At 41.1% G+C, this 19,437-nt stretch overlaps 2 protein-coding genes across 3 annotated transcripts in view; one reads left to right on the top strand and one right to left on the bottom strand.

Moving 5' to 3' along the window:
* The window catches only part of LOC137125463 (NACHT, LRR and PYD domains-containing protein 12-like), a 382,261-nt gene that overhangs the window by 126,756 nt on the left and 236,068 nt on the right, over positions 1-19,437 (top strand). The gene's annotated exons all lie outside the window — the stretch shown is intronic.
* On the bottom strand, positions 11,567-16,909 carry LOC137125504 (uncharacterized). Its single transcript, XM_067501101.1, has 10 exons — positions 16,412-16,909; positions 15,021-15,464; positions 14,385-14,648; positions 14,039-14,290; positions 13,699-13,947; positions 13,370-13,627; positions 12,927-13,229; positions 12,573-12,842; positions 12,283-12,366; positions 11,567-12,152 (listed from the first exon to the last, which is right to left on the bottom strand). The coding sequence occupies exons 3-10, from the start codon at positions 14,621-14,623 to the stop codon at positions 12,062-12,064; spliced, it is 1,746 nt and encodes a 581-aa protein (XP_067357202.1). The 5' UTR covers positions 14,624-14,648; positions 15,021-15,464; positions 16,412-16,909; the 3' UTR covers positions 11,567-12,061.

The raw sequence follows: 19,437 nt of genomic DNA, 5'->3' as shown, positions 1-19,437 counted from the left end.
CATCCATGGCTTCTTGTTGGCCCGTACAGTGATGGTCTTTTTGACAGTTTACATTTACATTTAGTCATTTGTCAGACGCTTTTATCCAAAGTGACTTACAAGTGAGGTACAAGGCAGCAAAAATCTAAGACAAGGAGAAAACATCAAAGCAAAGTCCTATCAGAAAAGTGTTCACAGTTCATGAGATGCAAGTGCGAGAAAGAGCAGAAAGGATTTTTTATTTTTTATTTTTTTTAAAGAGATTTAAGTGCATATTAAGATGCGGAAGAGTTCAGTTGTCAGCAGTTTTTTGAATATTGGGAGAGAGTCAGCTGAGCGTGCAGAGTTTGGTAGCTTGTTCCACCATCGTGGGATCATTGCACTAAACAGTTTTGCTTGGTGTCTTCTGTGCGGTGCTGGGACACCAGACATCGTTCGTTGGCAGACCGCAGCAGGTGGGAAGGATTGTAGACTTGAATGAGTGAGTTGAGGTAAGCGGAAGCTGTCGAGTTAACCACCCTGTAAGCAAGAGACACAGCTTTGAACCTGATGCGAGCAGCTACAGGAAGCCAGTGTAGAGATCTAAAAAGTGGTGTGACACAGGTCTTTTTGGCTGATTAAAAATTAGGCCCTAGAGACTGAGGAGATGTGGTCCTTAAAGCTCAGTTGATCGTCGATGATGACCCCCAGATTTTTGGCCGATTTAGTGGGACAATCACTGTAGATCCAATGTTGATGCTGATGTTGTGTTGCATCGAAGGTCTGGCTGGGAAGACAAGGACTTCGGTCTTGGAGAGGTTGAGCTGAAGGTGTCTCTCACTCGTCCAGGCTGAGATGTCTGAGAGACAGGCAGAAATGCCCGATCAGACTGTGGAGTCGTCCGGTGGAAAGGACAGGAAGAGCTGTGTGTCATCAGCGTAGCAGTGATAGGAAAGACCATGTGAGTGAATGATGGCACCTAGGGATGAAGTATAGATAGAAAAGAGGAGAGGACCAAGAACTGAGCCCTGCGGCACACCGGTAGAGAGGCTATGAGAGTTAGAAAGATGCCCCTGCCAGGATACCTTGAAGGTTCTTCCTGATAGGTAAGAACAAAGCCAGTCTAGAGCTGATCCAGAGATGCCCAAGTCAGAGAGTGTGGACAAGAGGATCTGATGGTTCACAGTGTCAAAGGCTGATGATAGATCAAGTAGAATTAAGACAGATGATTGACCTGTGGCTTTTGCAGCTCGAAGATATTCCACAACAGTCAGGAGTGCCGTTTCCGTGGAGTGACCCCTCTTGAAGCCAGACTGGTTGACATCGAGGAGGTTGTTCTTGGAAAGGAAGTCTGAGAGTTGTAGACTGCTCGTTCCATTGTCTTGGCCAGAAAAGGAAGGAGGGAGACAGGTCTGTAGTTCTCCACAACAGAGGGATCAAGAGAAGGCTTCTTGAGCAGTGGGGTAATCAAGGCCTGCTTGAAAGAGGTTGGAAAAGTCCTTGTTTTGAGAGATGTGTTGATGACTTGTGTAATAGCTGGCATTAGTGCAGGTGCAACTGCTTGAAGAAGAGTGGAAGGGATTGGATCCAGAGTGCAGGTGGTCTGATGATTAGAGAGGAGGAGGGTGGATACGTCATCCTCAGTCAGAATTGCAAATGATGAGAGCAATGCAGTGTTGGAAGAAGTTAGATGGATGTCATCATCTGGAGGAGAGAACTGTGAGCTGATGGCTGCCACCTTGTTGGTAAAAAAGTTGGCAAAGTTGTCAGCAGTGAGAGAGGTAGATGGCGGAGGTGAAGGTGGGTAGATGAGTGATTTAAAGGTGGAGAACAGCTTTCTGGTGTCTGAGGTGTTGCTGAGCTTCTCCTGGTAGTAATTGATCTTTGCCCTGGTGACACTGTGAGAAAAAGGTCCAAGCAGATTCTGATACTCAGCAAGGGCAGATGGAGTCTTGGATTTGCGCCACTTCCTCTCAGCACTCCTGAGCGGATTAGAAGGTGAGAGACGAGCGGGTCTCAAAGACTTGGGACAGAGACAATCCAGACATGATGAAAGTGTATTGCAAAGGCTGTCTGTGGCTGCATCTGCATCGCGGAATGGAGAGGTCCTGTGTTGGGGGCAGAGTTGCGGAGACCAACGAGGAGAATCAATCCGGGTTGAGAGACCTGAGGTTGCGCTGGAATGTTACAAGTGTGGTAGGAGATTGCGAAGGTCTAGGGATAAAGACTGTGAGTTGAATGAAGAAATGATCCGATACATGCAGAGGAATGAACAAGATGTTGTCTGTGGTGCAGTTCTGGGTGAGGATGAGGTCGAGGTTGTTGCCAGCTTTGTGGGTCGGAGGAGTGGAGACCAGACTCAGGTCAAATGTGTTTAGAAGAGCAAACACATCAGCCGCCTGTGGTTTGTCCAGGTGAATGTTCAGGTCTCCCATGACGATGAGAGGAGTGCCATCTTCCAGGAAGTGGGACAGCAACATGTCCAGTTCATTGCAGAAGTTCCCCAGCTGGCCCGGTGGTCGATATATCACAATCACCTGGACTGCAAACGGTGCTGTGATCCTAATGGCATGATATTCCAGAGAAGACAGATTGCCGAGTGGTGCTGTGGAGGAAAACTTCCAGGTGTCATTGATGAGAAGTCCAGTCCCACCCCCCGACCTGATGAGCGAGGAGTGTGAGAGAATGAAAAATTGACAGTTACATCATCAATACACTTGTTGATGTAGGCACTGACAGTCTCTGAGTACTCTTGGAGGTCTGTGGTGTTATTGTATGTGGCAGCCTGCTTAAACATATTCCAGTCAGTGGAGTCAAAACAGTCCTGAAGAGCCTCTGACGACCCTTCCGGCCAAACCTGTATCTGTACATTCTCTGTCAGCATGCACACATGGACATTACATGGCTCTCAGACACACACTCTTTGATTCTTCTGTTCTAATGGAGGCTTGTATGTAGGGATGGACATTCAGCAAAGACTAAAGGAACTGGAGCAGAGTCCAAGAGGAGCAGATTTACAGACACTGCAAGAAAAAGTTTTAGTCTCATTTGTTGGTTTTATTTAATCAAATTGTTGTAAATTAATCACAAATGACACAAAAAGTGGAAAAATATTATATTTGGCTCTTCTTCCATAGTTTGAGCGACCTGTCATTTCCAGTGTAGGTTAAACTAAAAACATCAGAAACTCTTCAGTCTGTACTTGTCATGTGAAAATATCTATATGTAATATAGCCACAAAGACAGAAGACAGAAGACACAGTGGAAGGTCACATCTGCCCAAGACAACAAGTACTTAGAAGTCCTCCATGAAAGACAGACATGTCACTGCTCCTGAATTAGCTGCATCGTTGAATAAAACGAGAGAAACCGGTGAGCACAGACACTGGCCTCATGGGCAGAGACGCTAAGAAAAACCCACTAAGTTTGTCAAGTCAGAAGAATAAATTGCAGTGGGTCAAGATGTTCATGGAGTCTGTGTGCTTGTAATTGTTTGCTACTGTTACGGTCCAGGCCATATGTGTTGTTTTTATTTTGTTGTTCTTATAGGTGCCCTGCCTGATTGGCCGGATTGGGGGGCAGTACAGGAAGCTGATTGGTCCATCCTACACTTCCTGGAGTTTTAAAAGTACGGTTCCCAACAGCTAGCGAGGCTCTTTCTGGCAGCAGCACCTGTTTGCTGTTCTTGGTTTCCAAACCTTATTTAGCATTTTTGAATTGTTAGGTTTTGTGCCGTGGTTTTGTTTAGAAATTGTATATTTTGTAAATAGTATTAAATCTGTAGGGGTGAACTGCCATTTTCTTTTGATTGTTTTCACATTAGGGAGTTCGGGTTAGCGACTGTCTTTTGGTTTGTTTATTTCTATCAGGCTAGCTAGCACTTTCTGTGGGAAATAGCTTATTGTGTTTATTATGTTGGCCTTGGTTCGCCCTGAGTTGTAGTGTCATGTTTTGTTTGACACTTTCTTTCGTTTAAAATAAATATCGTTCTGTTGGGACATCTCAAACCTGGATTTTGGTTTGGGGACCGGAGAGGGAACATCCTAATTTATCTTTGTATGTTGCAGCCTGACCCCCTAGACAGGGGCGTAACAGCTACTTAGAGCCAAACCACAAGTGTTTAAATGTTATTTTCATATGTTACAGAAAACCCTTCATTAAATGTGTAGCAGGAGTTTGAGCCTAGAGACGTCGTTATGTGCACAGACACAAATAATTATAAAATGGGGTTAGCAGGAAGCTTGCTCCCCACTTTGTTGGTCCTTTCCCCGTCACCAAGGTCATTAACCTTGTGGCCGTCAAGCTGCGACTACCCAGTCCACTTAGGATCCATCCCACGTTCCATGTGTCTAAGGTCAAACCAGCCCTCACCAGCCAACAGATCGTCTGCTTTCTCAAACGGACTTTTCAGATTTCATCAAAATCATCATCTACGGTTCCAAGCTACGTTTTTGACCTGACTCTGCTGCTACTTTGTTTTTGTGAGTAACCGCTTCCTATTGAGTCTCTCTTGCCGATCGCATGTATGACTAAGGATTATGAGAATTGTTATCGACCCATGAAGAATCAGCATTATCATGAACTTTTGTAACCACGTCATTAGAAGAAGAGGATACATCAGGCTATGTCTACACTTTGATCAGGCCATGCACACGTATGTTTTACTAAGCCGTGTGATTGTCTGTCTACCACTTTTTATGGAGCCTGTGCCAAGAGATTTTGGAGTTTTTTGAGATTGTATCACTAAAGGGATTTTGGAATTTGGATATCATGTCACCAAAGGGATTTAGGAGTTTTTGTTGTTATATCACAAAAGGGGAATTTGGAGTTCTCTCCATGTCAGGGATTGGAGATTCACCAAGGCTACATTCCACTCACTCACCACCAAGCCTGCCTCTGTGTTACGGTTCCAGACCACTACATCTTCCCCAGTGGACCGTCCTCCCACCATTTCCCTCCCCTTTATTCTAGTCTCTCATCTTCGCTGCATCTCAAGAATATCTACACTGCCAGGACCATACTCCACTCTTCCCCATGAGAACCTTGCTTCTCCTCTAGACTCCGCTTGTTGCCCCACTCACTCTAACTGGACTTCACCACCACCTAGCGAGTCGGAAGACTTACTACATCTCCACCCTGTTTTGCCAGCTATTATATTTTATAATAAACCTTATTTAAGCTGAGCAGTTGTGTAAAGCACCTTATTGGGTCCAATCCTAAAACTAGAACCTTACAGTAACTTATTTAGGTTATGTGATCACAGCTGAGGGCATAACCAGACAATCCATTCTCTTCACTTTAACCAAAAAAGAAATGATGAGTTTCTTGGGTATGACGTCATACTGAAAGCAATGGATTCAAAATGATCAAGACAGAAAAGCTTCAAATTCCAAATTTGTCTCTATTATTCCATAGAAAATAACTCTCAGCTTATGATAAAATAATTTGAGCACCATAAGCAGATTCCACATGTTAAGTTTGTTAACCTGAGAAACAGCTGTACAACCTATTGCTTACTTTTCTGCTAAACTGGACCCTGTAGATGCTGGATTACCCTGATGCTTGCAAGCTGTGAAAGTTGCAGAGAAAGCTGATCTACTGTAACCTTTTTGGTTCCTTATGCAGTCTCTGTCTCTGTGTCTCTCTCTGTGTGTCTCTCTCTGTGTGTCTCTCTCTCTCTGTCTCTCTCTCTCTCTCTGTGTGTCTCTTTCTCCCTCTCCACACCCTTCTACAGTGAGATGGCTGAGATATGATACAGTGTTACTTTACATGCTTAATGTAACTGTTGATGGATGTAATATTCTTGACCCAGTTACACTGTTACTTTTTCCTGAAGGTTCTGCATTATTCAAACCCTCCACTGGAGAGAATCAAGAAGATTTTACAGTTGTTACATTAACTGATGTTTGAGGTTTTGTGTGTTACCATCTTATTGTTTAGCTTACGGTGCTGATTTTGTAGCTCATGGAAGCACGAGATAAGCTGCAGATGAAAACAGTAAAGATTCCAAGTTCTAGATGTGTATTGGAATTCTTCACCAATCTGCAGCACTATGGACAAACAGAGAGTTCAAGGAATCTGATAACGATCATATTCTTTAACATAATAATGTTGCTGCATAGCTTGATATAAAGGTTTGTCTAACAACACTGACTTAGTTTCAGCAGGAAACCAGAGAGTGGATGCTGTAGCTAAGAAAGCTGAGCAACAAGAAGTCACACACACACACACACACACACACACACACACGTTGAACAGACACAGACATTTGACCATCACTTACTGCTACTGCTACGTTTTCTACTGCAGAAGATAGAGAACGTTGAAAAAAGGTAACAAATTCCAAAATGAACTTTGGATCCCAGTCTTCATAAAAACGTATGAAGTTGACACACAGGACAATGATTTACCAAAGATGATAGGTGAGAAATATTCTCAATCCTGAGACATTGTCTTCTGTTATGACTGACATGTACAAACAAAATTGGTACCTTGAAGAAACTGGTCTCCCTTGGACTGAGGTTTGTTTTAAGGAACAGGAGAATAAGACCAAACAATTTGTTTGGGGAATCTCCAACTTTGGGAATAGGACATTCAGCAAATTCCCACCATCCACTATCGTGAAAAATAACATGCTGCAGTATTACCAGACCTTGTCTTGTGCTTTGTTTCAAATATATTAGCAGTTGAAGGACATTCTTCATATTCCAGCTGAAAGCTGATGTCTAGAAAGTAGAACAGATTCTTCCAAATGATGCACACAAACCACAGTGCAGTGCAGGATGCACTGCACTGTGTGAAATACTGAGTGAAATACTAGGTCTAATTATGCAAAGCACAGCAAGTGCTGTGACTCATCAGATGGTACTAACTGACATAGAATCTCTAAAGTATATTGTTCCTCTCTTACAATCTGATGTTCTCTCTTAAAAAAAAAAAAATACTTTCTGCTCTCTTGCACTTGTATCTGGTGAACTGTGAACACTTTTCTAATAGGACTTTGCTTGGATGTTTTCTCCTTGACTTAGATTTTTGCTGCCTTGTACCTCACTTGTAAGTCACTTTGGATAAAAGCGTCTGACAAATGACTAAATGTAAATGTAAAATGTAAATGATGTTGGTTCATCCACAGATACAACGTATATTGAATCTCTGAATTTGTACATCTGATGACTAATGTTGTATGTCGTGTGATTAAATTGTAATCAAAAAGTGGGAATTGTGATGGAAAATCAAGTATGAATAATGTTAGTTCTTATGTTTTCTCCAGTTGTAATGATAAAATGTACTAATTGTACTTATGCAGGATGTTTTATAGGGATGTTGTGACACTTGGTTTCATTTAGATGTTTTTGTTCTGATTGTCTGTAGAAGTGCTCTAGGTCAGCTACATGGTTGACTGTCCACACAGAGATGTCTCCAAGTTACACCAAGTTCCTATGTGTTTAACATATGTTGGAAAAGTTACCATAAAAGGAGAAAAGCTGGAGGCAGCAGCCTGGAGGGTAAAGAATATTCTGCCCAGCAACAGAAGGATATAAATTCATGTTTGACATGTTAAGTCCTTAGAACTGGAGACGGAGACTTGAATCTGTTGGTGAACTTCTCTCTTGCAAGAAAATAAAACCCTTAAAAACATCCTGGATGTGGAAGCTTCTTTAGTGATTAGACTGAAGGTGTCTGTCACCAGTTATTGTCGAATTTTGCCGCGACACTTTGCTTTGTGTGTTTGGTAACTGATCTTCATGAAGACAAGTTACTGTCGGTGTATGTTTGATATTAGACTTTAGTGGAATAACATCTGTCTGAGAATATACACACACACACACACACACACACACACACACACACACACCATTATAATGCTACAGCTGCTCAAGGTGAAGTTGACATTAACTACTTTAGTTTAGAAACTGTTGGGATGTTTAAATTTGACTCCTATTTTATAAACTTATCACACACAAATACAAAATATCAAACTAACAATTAAGTAAATTACTAATCTTACAAATCATTTCATTAGTAAACTGATGTTAGAACTTCTGCAACATAAAACAAATCATGTTCCATTTACCTGAGCTGTGAGATATAAGGCAGACACTGTAGGAAACTCCTCACTTCACTCTCTTCATCTGACCATCCTGTCAGCTTCACTGGTTTCTTTTCTGGTTGTAGTTTCAGCACTTCCAGGAGGATGGAGGTCTTTCTCTCTGAGAGGTTTATGGATGTAGTGAGAGAGGACATGAAGTTAGTTGGTGTGAGTGAAGAGGATGCAGAGGACAGAGTTAGATGGAGGCACATGATTCACTATGACTCCTGAAAGGAAACAGCCCAAAGGAAAAGAAGAAGACTGTTTTTTATGGAATCTTTTCAGTAAACCAGGATCAGGCTTAGTGTCAGTTCCTCTTTCCATGCTCTTATTTCAAAGACCTATTGTGTACTGACTGATATTAATGAGCTGATTTTTCGTCCTCCTCTCCATCTGAAGAAGCAGCCACATGCACTAATGACCATCCACTGTGTTTACTTGGATTAAATCAGGTGCAAAGAACAAACTAAAGCTCCAAGAGAAGCACAGAGCTTTACACTTATGTTACCTCCTTGTGAGGGGATTTCTGTGGCTCTTTAACTCTGTGTCTTCACCTTATGTCCAGCTCTCTTGACATCGTATCAGTGGTTGCATCTGTATTTGTGAAGTTACAGAACTGTTAGTTAAGCTGTTACTGTCACTGTAGTTTCCATAAAGCCCCTTTGTTCTGACTGAAAACATGAACTCGTGCTTCCTGCTTGCTCGACTTGAGAGGTTTAAAAATAACACTGAAAAAGCATCAGATCAGAAATCAACCCATCATTTATGTCTATTACCATGAATGAATGAATGAATGTCCCTCACCCCCCTCCAAACATAAAGCAGCACTGAAAAGGACATAAACATTATCACTATATCAGGACAATGGACATAGTAAAAGCTGATTGACTTTATTGTTATGAGTGGGACTGTAAAACTAAAATGGTTAAAATCCTTTATTAACTTTCTATTACAATGTGATTTTGATGCTGAAAAAAATGCGTCCAAAATCACAGTCTAACGTCCCCAATGATGTCACATTATGGGGCTGACGCACGTCTCCACAGGAAGTGACTTTCCACTGCCCGGAGTAATGACACAGGTTTTGAAGGTTCACATCTTTAACACATCTATATATAAAAGCAGCAGTGAGGTCAGATAACGATAGATAACAACCCTACAGAGGAATCAGCTCGACAGAAGACGTGACTGAGTGCATGCTGGGAGGGAACCATCAGTCCTGGAGTCTCTACTGTTCTGGAACCAGTTACTCTGTTTCTCTCAACAGCAGAACAACAGATCCACCTGCTCCCTCCTCCTCTAACAGAGTAGAAGTGTATCTGGACTGGTCCTCTGGCACTTTGTCCTTCTACAGAGTCTCCTTTGATAAACTGACCCACCTTCACTGAACCCGTCCACCCCTCATTCAGAGTTGGCTTTCAGCTCGGCTTCCTTGGTTCCTCCGTCTCCCTGTGTGAGCTGCAGGAGGGACAATCGTCCTGGGTTTGAGGACACATTCAGACTGAAGGTGAGAGACACAAAAAGACTGCAAACAATGTGATGGACTCACATTTAGTCGGTTTGTGTCCGTGGGCCTTTTGGTCCTAATCCATCCATGTTTATGTGCGAGTCTCTTTTACTTCACGTGTTTAAAACCAGCCGTTAATTTGTTTGTCTCCCCACTGTTATCATTTCTTAAAGTGCTGTGTAACTAAAACATGTCAGACTTTATTTTCCTCATCATTTTCTCACCTTCTGCCACTACAGGTTCGAGAGTTCAACAGCTTATGACATGTATTTTCCGCTGTGTGAGACATTTGACAGATACGTTTCCTCAAAGTTACAGCGAGCGACATTTTCCACGTTGTTTTAATAGAAATGTGCAGTAAATGTCCAGAGGTCCAGTGAAGCCTCCTGGGACACAGACTCATTGAGCAGCACTGGGAACCAACAGTTTGAACAAAGCTCGTCCTACTGACCAATCAGAGAACGGCAACGATTTCTGCTGCATTAATACGTTTATTAGCTTCTTATTGATTCTGATTTCATAACTAATATTCAAACTACTATAAACTGTCAGTACATTTTAGATTCAGCATATTGTTTCCTCTGCAAGATTTATTACAGAATTAGCTGCATCTTCACTGATATTTCTACATACTGATGGATTTATGTGTGATCTTCTGTACATCAAGGACCAGGCACAGAAGCTGTGGGCTTCTCCTGATGTGCAACAGCAGCAGGTGGAAAAGCTGCATCACTGACACCTGTGAATAAACTTTAGAAACTCAGATTCCTCTTTTAGAAAAAGGTTCATTGAGTCAATGCAGCAGCAGATTTTGCAGATTGTTAAAACAGAATCTGATGAAGTAATAAGTGCTGATGTCAGTTTATCTGCTAAAGAAAATTCAAAGTTTGTTTGCAGCACAAAACTAAATTGAGTTGATCACAAATTGTTTTCTGCTTGAATCTGTAATAAATGAAACTTATGAACTGAACATTTTATTTGTACGTTATCAACAGCATCAAGTTTAATAGTGTTTGTTTAAATCAGTAACTCAGAAAAATCACTTTCTTATTGCAGCACTGATGGACTTAAAGTACTTTTTACTACAGGTACTTGGTACTTTTTAGCAAAGTTTCTGCGGTTTCTGCTACTATTGAACGTTCTGAAAGCTCAGGATCATATGACTCATCATTAACTCGTTATTTGTGACATAATGTCACTCAGATAATAAACTGTTTTCATCTGTTAAAGTATTATAGTGAAGAGAAACACAAAATAGTCAAATACACAAATATCCTTTAGCTCTTGTATTTCATTTAAAATATCAAATAAAAAGTATATTTAAACTGAGATACTGTATCTTTGGAGGTAGAGCACCTGTCCATCAATACTGGGTTCAATTCCCAGCTCCTCCTGTAACATGTCCAAGTGTCTGTGAGCAAAACACTGAACCCAAACTTAGTTGTTCTGGGGGAGTGTAGACCAGCAGCACAGCAGCTGCCACATCAGTGTGTGTGTGTGTGTGTGTGTGTGTGTGAATGAGAAGCAGTGTAAAGTGCTTTTGGTACCAATGTGGAAGAAAAGCATAGACCATTTACTGCTGAACATACAATTGCATCAAAGTGCTGCTGAACCAACATTTCACCTTTTAAAAATCATTTTAAAATCATATGATTCCAACATTAATCCAAGAATATAAACATAATTTTTCCTCACAAAAAATATAATTATGATCCCAACAGAACAATCTGTTAAATTATGTAAACAATGAAATACTTTTCACAGTTTCTCAATCAAAAATGTAAGTACATCAGTAGAAGAACTGACGGTATCGTAACAAATAGAGACGAGGATGACGAGGATCCTGCTGGAGTTTTCATCATTGTATAAAACTGTACTTTTAGAACTGACTGCCACAAACACAGTATTAGTAGAGTACTTGTACTACTGCAGTATTTTCTTGAGTTTCCTCCCTGATCATTGTCGTGGCAAAAACTGTAAGGCAAGTTAGGAGGCAAAAGGCAACTTACAAGTGAATGATAACGGTGAATTTAATCAGCAAAATAGAGAAACATGCAGAGCAGAACAGAGCTACACTCTAGAGTGGGCCAGTCTGATTGACCAAGATGTGTAGGTTGTTCAGCCTTTTATACATACAACTCAACAGCTGGGTTCACACAAAGAACAAAGGGATGAGTCAATGCAAATCAACCTTCATACAATGTGGTCAGGAGTCTTAATTAACAAGTTCATGTTACTTTGTCCTTTTGTCTTCATAGTCTTTTAAGTTCTTGATGATTTGTGCTGGTTCCCGTGGGCTCCCTTCTGGGAAGCAAATGTTCAGGTGTAGGTAGTTTTATAGTTGATATCTACCTAACATACTTCTTTGTGTGGCCAGAGACATGATGTCTTGCTGGGGAGCAAAAGGGGAGGGGGCACTGGTGTAAGCAGGTTTGATAGTGGGTCTGTGAGAAGTGTGAGAACAGTGAAACAGTGTTACCTAGATTTTGAAATTTCTCTCACAATCATCACATCACTTCACTGACACTGATTCCCCACATTTCAAACTGCTTCTGTTTCTTAAAGGGAGTTTTGTCCACAATGTTGTTGCTGAAGAGTCTAAAAAAACAGAACAAAAGTCACTGATACAAACTGAATAATATGTGGAACTGAGATAATTAATGATCAGTCTGTAAGTGAAGGAGTAGAAATGTCTCCATTAATCATATGATAATTAATGTTTGCTCACCTCACTGTGGTGATGGAGGAGTTGATGGAGACCAGCTGCAGTAACCTGACAGTCGAAGCATCACTGATCTTATTGTGACTCAGACTGTAACATGGACACAAACACAAAAGATTTACGTCATTAAAGTCAGAGGAGCTGATGTTATTGGTTATTAAGCGTCACATCCTGACTCCGCCTGTTGCTATGAGACAGATTTGATACATTATTACTTCACCACCACCTCAGCAGGAGCCAACACTGCATCCTATACAGGACAATGTACACACAAGTATGTTTACAGTGAGACTCACTCCAGGACGTGGACTTTGTGCAGATGTTTGATGAATGTGAGCAGCAGCTGGTCCGTGAGATCACAGTGACTCAGGTCCAGTTCTGTCAGTCCTTCAGAGAAGTCCAGCATCAGGTCCAGAGCTTCACAGACCCTCTGATCCAGTGTGGTGTGACTGAGGTCCAGCTCTCCATCCAGGGCTCTACACAGGGACTCTGCACGTCTCACTGAGTCCCTCTCACTGCTCACAGGGACCAGGGACACCAGCTGGAGGAGGACGGCTTTACTGGCTCTAAACAGGACAAACAGAGCAAAGAACAACTGTTAGGATGCAGAAACATGAAAGTGGATCAGGCCATTTAATGTTCTTTCCCACCTGAGGTGGACTCTGTTTAGGACAGGAAACAGCAGGTCCAGTCCCCTGTCCTCCACCTCACAGTCTTGCAGGTCCAGCTGTGTGTCCTCTCTGCTATGTGTCAGGATGGTGGAGATGGACCTGCAGTCTGCAGCAGACAGACTCAGAGTCTCGGTCTGATCCTGATCTGTCAGCTCCACACAGGGGGAGCGGGACAGAACCAACCTGTGCTGCAGAGACCTGATCAGACCTGATGCTGCATCCTGCTGGACGTCAGTGGCAGCACAGCAGTGGATGAACCTCAGCAGCAGATTCCTGTCGACACTGGTGGAGACAGTGATGCATTAATGCAGAGATTATTGTTATTCAATGTTCATTTTGATTCTTATCAGCACTACATGAAACTGTCTGTTGGAGAGAACTGATACAGGTACAGGACTGAGAAACAAGCACTGATGTCTGACCTGAGGTGAGAAACTCTGTCCAGCGTGAAGACGATTCGCTGTATTTCCTCTGCTGGTATGGACGTCCACACAAGCTTCAGTGTAACTCTGTCACTGTGTCTCAGGGTGAAGATCAGAGCAGCACAGTCCACTGAGTCCAGCTCTCTGCAGGTCAGGCTGATCACATGATCCAATGACCTCACTAAACTGGGTATGAGGTGACTGGCCTGAGTTTTATAGACCTGTCTGATGGCAGCCAGCACAAAGCTGGGACCGGGCCTGAAAACACAGAGCTCACAGTATTTATCAGGACACTTTGTTTAGTTTGTATCTGTTAAAAACTAATTCACCACCTTTTAAATCTGATCCGATCCAGAAAGGGCAGCAGACGTGTGACGTTCTCCTGTAAGAACTGGTTCTTCCTCAGGTTCACAGTGAAGGTCTGAGCTGACGACTGCAGCACAAAGTGGAGAAGCTCCCAGTTCAGACAGTAGGAGGTCAGGTCTCCACCAACTTTACTCAAGAAAGACCAGGCCAAGTCTTTGTCCTGGATTTCATGGAGGAGGACCAGTAGCTGCTGGAAAACCTCATCCCTCAGTCTGAAGGATAAATACATTTAGAATGAACTAATAATAATTATTTTCATCTTCATTCATCAGTGTGTTTATGAGGCTCAGAAAAGACATTTACTTGATAGTTAGAGGACCATCATGAAGCAGCAGTGGACAGAGACACTGAGCAGAAACACAGAATTCAGTCAGGTCTAAATGTCTGACTGTCCAGTGTCTCAGCAGAGACGCCAAACTACTGACAACCCTCAGTGATCCTCTTTGTGACTGCAGCGTCTTTGGAGCAAGACAAAGTTCTTCGATAGTCAACAGACAGACGACTCTTCCTCTTCTTATCCACTGAAACAGCAGCATGGCCATGTCATTGGACAGCCTGAAAGTCAAAGACACAGAATGATGTCTCTGCTAACTGGACATTTAAAAGATGTTACTGTAGGAACAGAAGCAGTGATTGTATGAACGTAGACCTCAGACTGTGTAGTTGTGTTGTACGTCTAAAGAGGTGAGCGGCTCCTCTAACCGACATCTTTCTGGGTGTCAGGATGAGATCCACCTTAGAGCCACAAACCCTGAGAACTCTCCCCACAGAGCAGCAGGTTTTCCTGGGTAAGTATCCTGTTAATGTCAGGGTGAAGCCCAGCAGCTGCAGCAGAGAGGCCAGCTGCTGGACCTCCTCTCTGGATCTGACACACATGGATGTACACATTCTCTGGAAGAAGTCTGGATCACAGCTGAAACACAACATTATGATGAACTGTGAAAGCAGCAAAGTACAAAAGTAAAACAGCAACTGCAACAGAAACCAGCTTGTGTAACACGACTTTTATCAAGTAAGAAATTCAAGGCAAACACAAACCGAACATTCAAGGTAGAAGCTCTGTGTGTGATTCATTATCTGTGACACTATCACACTATGATTATTAGCTGTTATTGAAATCTTTGACATAAACCATGTTTCATTTTAAATAAACAGTATTTGTCAGTGAGTTATAAATGTTTTATACTGCAGTTTGGAGTAAGTGGGTTGGACCATGATGTACTGGAGTAAGACCAGGAGTTATTTTAGAACAAAACTGTTCATATTTAAATCAGGTTCCATTTACCTGAGCTGTGAGATATAAGGCAGACACTGTAGGAAACTCCTCACTTCACTCTCTTCATCTGACCATCCTGTCAGCTCCACTGGTTTCTTCTCTGGTTGTAGTTTCAGCACTTCCAGGAGGATGGAGGTCTTTCTCTCTGAGAGGTTTATGTACCAGACTCTAGGAGCTGACTGGAAAACTGACAGTAATGATGGAAGAACTCTCAGACCTGTTTTAGTCTCATAGTCTTTCACACAGGAGAACACATCCAAACGGAAATCACACTGACGTTTTATAACATCATCATCCACATATGCGTCACACAAAGGCAATGTTTGATATGTGCAGACTGATGATAACAGCTCCAGTATCTTCTCTCCTGTCTGCTGTTCTCTCTCTGCTGCTGCACAGAGCAGATTCACAAAGATCCTGGTTTGATCTGAGTCTTTAAACCAGTGTCTGACACTGAAACGAGAATCAAACATTTTGTTTCAATATCAACAGCAACAAAATTCATGTAAAACTGGTTTTACAGATGTTTCTTCTAAAAGCCAACAAATACCTGCTAATGAGCAGAAACTGAAATCAAACATGAATCAGTGTAAAATACAACAATAACAGGATAAATCATACATGGAGTTTTTACTTTTACTCACTGAAATTCTTCTAAAATGTTGAAGGAACCACAAACATCAGGCTACAATGGTAAATCCTCAGTATTTTTATCAATTCATCTCCTTCAAAGCTCAAAATACTGGAGCGGAAGTTTAAACATCCATTATTCTGTAAAACTCTATCAAACTTCACACACTGATGTTGTAGCATAGTGAAGATTTGCAAAGCTCTACTTTCACTTCCATGTGACGTGTAATTTCATTTCAGTGAAGCTACAGAAAAATAAAGTCATTCAAACATTCGACTAAGTTCCAGTCACTTTACTTTCTGTATCAGAGTCACAGGAGCCACTGAATGAGTGTTTGATCCAGCATCCATCACTGATATTTGATCAGAGAAATGATAAAGTCAAAGTTCAACCACTTTACATAAATGTTCTTAAGATGATTTGTAGATCAAACTCTAAAACCCTGATGTGTTTAGAACAACTGAACTTCTAATCATCAACACTGTGCGATCGTCTCTGCTGCTTCACAATAACAACAGTTAATGTTCAGAACAAACTGGGAGCTTAGTGAAGTAAACATGTATCAGTTAATGAGAGATGAGCAGTTCTCTGTAGGAAAGCTGCCTTTAGGTCCTACTGAACTCTGGGAAATGTAGGACATTAAAACTACACTCCATGATGTGATGTTTATGTGGACACATCAGCTGAACACATTTTAACTTTCAAACTAACAGTGAGGTGGTGTCGATGTGAGAACACAGCTCCACAAATGTTCACTACAATCATTTACCTGAGCTGTGAGATATAAGGCAGACACTGTAGGAAACTCCTCACTTCACTCTCTTCATCTGACCATCCTGTCAGCTTCACTGGTTTCTTCTCTGGTTGTAGTTTCAGCACTTCCAGGAGGATGGAGGTCTTTCTCTCTGAGAGGTTTATAAACCAGACTCTAGGAGCTGACTGGAAAACTGACAGTAATGATGGAAGAACTCTCAGACCTGTTTTAGTCTCATAGTTCTTCACATGGGAGAACAGATCCAACAGGTAATCACCCCTATTCAAAAAAAATGTTTGATATCTGCAGACTGATGATAACAGCTCCAGTATCTTCTCTCCTGTCTGCTGTTCTCTCTCTGCTGCTGCACAGAGCAGATTCACAAAGATCCTGGTTTCTTCTGAAGGATCTGATGACTGAGGATAAACACTGGAACAGTGAGAAACAGATATTAGCAGATATGAACAGATATTAGCTTGTAAATGTCCTGTATTAAATGAAATGTAAATGTACTTGGTGGATGAGTTTTACCAGACATGAACAATATATGAATATATTACAAAGCAAAACATCTAAAAGTCTTTATCATGTCCAGTAGTTGTACAACAATTCCCATCATGCAATGCTTCATCCTGCTCTGGAGAAGACAGATGTGTAAACTTCCATCACGTTGAACTACATGTGTGAGTAGAGACACAAAATGATGATGATTCATACTGAAGGTGTCTGAACTCTTCATTTGTTGTTCACTGGTACAAATCTTATCATGGTCAGTAAAGTTCATTATAGTTAGAAACTAAGAGGCAGCTGAACATACTTCTCTTTGGTTTCAGTAACTGTTTTAAAGATACTATTATTTTGGATTCACATCATTCTCTGAATTACATTTGTGTTTCAACGTCATGTTTTTCTATTAGCAGGGCTGAATTCTTCCATTTTTATTCTTCTTCACATTTCATTCTATCTTTGCTTTGTGTGTTTGGTCACTGATCTTCATGAAGACAAGTTACTGTCAGTGTATGTTTGATATTAGACTTTAGTGGAATAACATCAGTCTGAGAACACACACACACACACACACACACACACACACACACACACACACCATTATCATGCTACAGTTGATCAAGGTGAAGTTGACATTAACTACTTTAGATTAGAAACTGTTGGGATGTTTAAATTTGACTCCTATTTTATAAACTTATCGCACACAAATACAAAATATCAAACTAACAATTAAGTAAATTACTAATCTTACAAATCATTTCATTAGTAAACTGATGTTAGAACTTCTGCAACATAAAACAAATCATGTTCCATTTACCTGAGCTGTGAGATATAAGGCAGACACTGTAGGAAACTCCTCACTTCACTCTCTTCATCTGACCATCCTGTCAGCTTCACTGGTTTCTTCTCTGGTTGTAGTTTCAGCACTTCCAGGAGGATGGAGGTCTTTCTCTCTGAGAGGTTTATGAACCAGACTCTAGGAACTGACTGGAAAACTGACTGTAATGATGGAAGAACTCTCAGACCTGTTTTAGTCTCACAGTCCTTCACATGGGAGAACAGATCCAACAGGAAATCGGACTGATGTTTTCTATCACCATCATTCATGTATGAGTGATTCCAAAAGAATGGTTCATATGTGCAGACTGATGATAACAGCTCCAGTATCTTCTCTCCTGTCTGCTGTTCTCTCTCTGCTGCTGCACAGAACAGATTCACAAATATCCTGGTTTCTTCTGAAGGATCTGATGACTGAAGATCAAAACTAGAACAGTGAGAAAGAATAATTTTGTGAATATCTGATCTCAGCTACTAAAAAAATAAACACACACTATGAACAGATATTAGCTTGTAAATGTCCTGTATTAAATGAAATGTAATTGTACTTGGTGGATGAGTTTTACCAGACATGTACAATATATGAATATATTACAAAGCAAAACATCTAAAAGTCATTATCATGTGCAGTAGTTGTACAACAATTCCCATCATGCAATGCTTCATCCTGCTCTGGAGAAGACAGATGTGTAAACTTCCATCACGTTGAACTACATGTGTGAGTAGAGACACAAAATGATGATGATTCATACTGAAGGTGTCTGAACTCTTCATTTGTTGTTCACTGGTACAAATCTTATCATGGTCAGTAAAGTTCATTATAGTTAGAAACTAAGAGGCAGCTGAACATACTTCTCTTTGGTTTCAGTAACTGTTTTAAAAATACTATTATTTTGGATTCACATCATTCTCTGAATTACATTTGTGTTTCAACGTCATGTTTTTCTATTAGCAGGGCTGAATTCTTACATTTTTATTCTTCTTCACATTTCATTCTATCTTTGCTTTGTGTGTTTGGTCACTGATCTTCATGAAGACAAGTTACTGTCAGTGTATGTTTGATATTAGACTTTATTGGAATAACATCAGTCTGAGAACACACACACACACACACACACACACACACACACACACACACACACACACACACACACACACACCATTATCATGCTACAGTTGATCAAGGTGAAGTTGACATTAACTACTTTAGATTAGAAACTGTTGGGATGTTTAAATTTGACTCCTATTTTATAAACTTATCGCACACAAATACAAAATATCAAACTAACAATTAAGTAAATTACTAATCTTACAAATCATTTCATTAGTAAACTGATGTTAGAACTTCTGCAACATAAAACAAATCATGTTCCATTTACCTGAGCTGTGAGATATAAGGCAGACACTGTAGGAAACTCCTCACTTCACTCTCTTCATCTGACCATCCTGTCAGCTTCACTGGTTTCTTCTCTGGTTGTAGTTTCAGCACTTCCAGGAGGATGGAGGTCTTTCTCTCTGAGAGGTTTATGAACCAGACTCTAGGAGCTGACTGGAAAACTGACTGTAATGATGGAAGAACTCTCAGACCTGTTTTAGTCTCACAGTCCTTCACATGGGAGAACAGATCCAACAGGAAATCAGACTGATGTTTTCTATCACCATCATTCATGTATGAGTGATTCCAAAAGAATGGTTCA

Source organism: Channa argus, chromosome 4 (genome assembly GCF_033026475.1).
Source record: "Channa argus isolate prfri chromosome 4, Channa argus male v1.0, whole genome shotgun sequence".
Taxonomy (NCBI): domain Eukaryota; kingdom Metazoa; phylum Chordata; class Actinopteri; order Anabantiformes; family Channidae; genus Channa; species Channa argus.
Note: the sequence above shows the minus strand (reverse complement) of the source record. Positions and strands in the feature narration are given on the sequence as shown.

Coding starts and splice junctions, on each gene's coding strand:
- LOC137125504 (XM_067501101.1), bottom strand. CDS start 14,623: ATGTGTACATCCATGTGTGTCAGATCCAGAGAGGAGGTCCAGCAGCTG. Junction 13,948..14,038: donor GATGGTCCTCTAACTATCAA/GTAAATGTCTTT, acceptor TTTATCCTTCAG/ACTGAGGGATGAGGTTTTCC. Junction 12,843..12,926: donor CTAAACAGAGTCCACCTCAG/GTGGGAAAGAAC, acceptor TGTCCTGTTTAG/AGCCAGTAAAGCCGTCCTCC.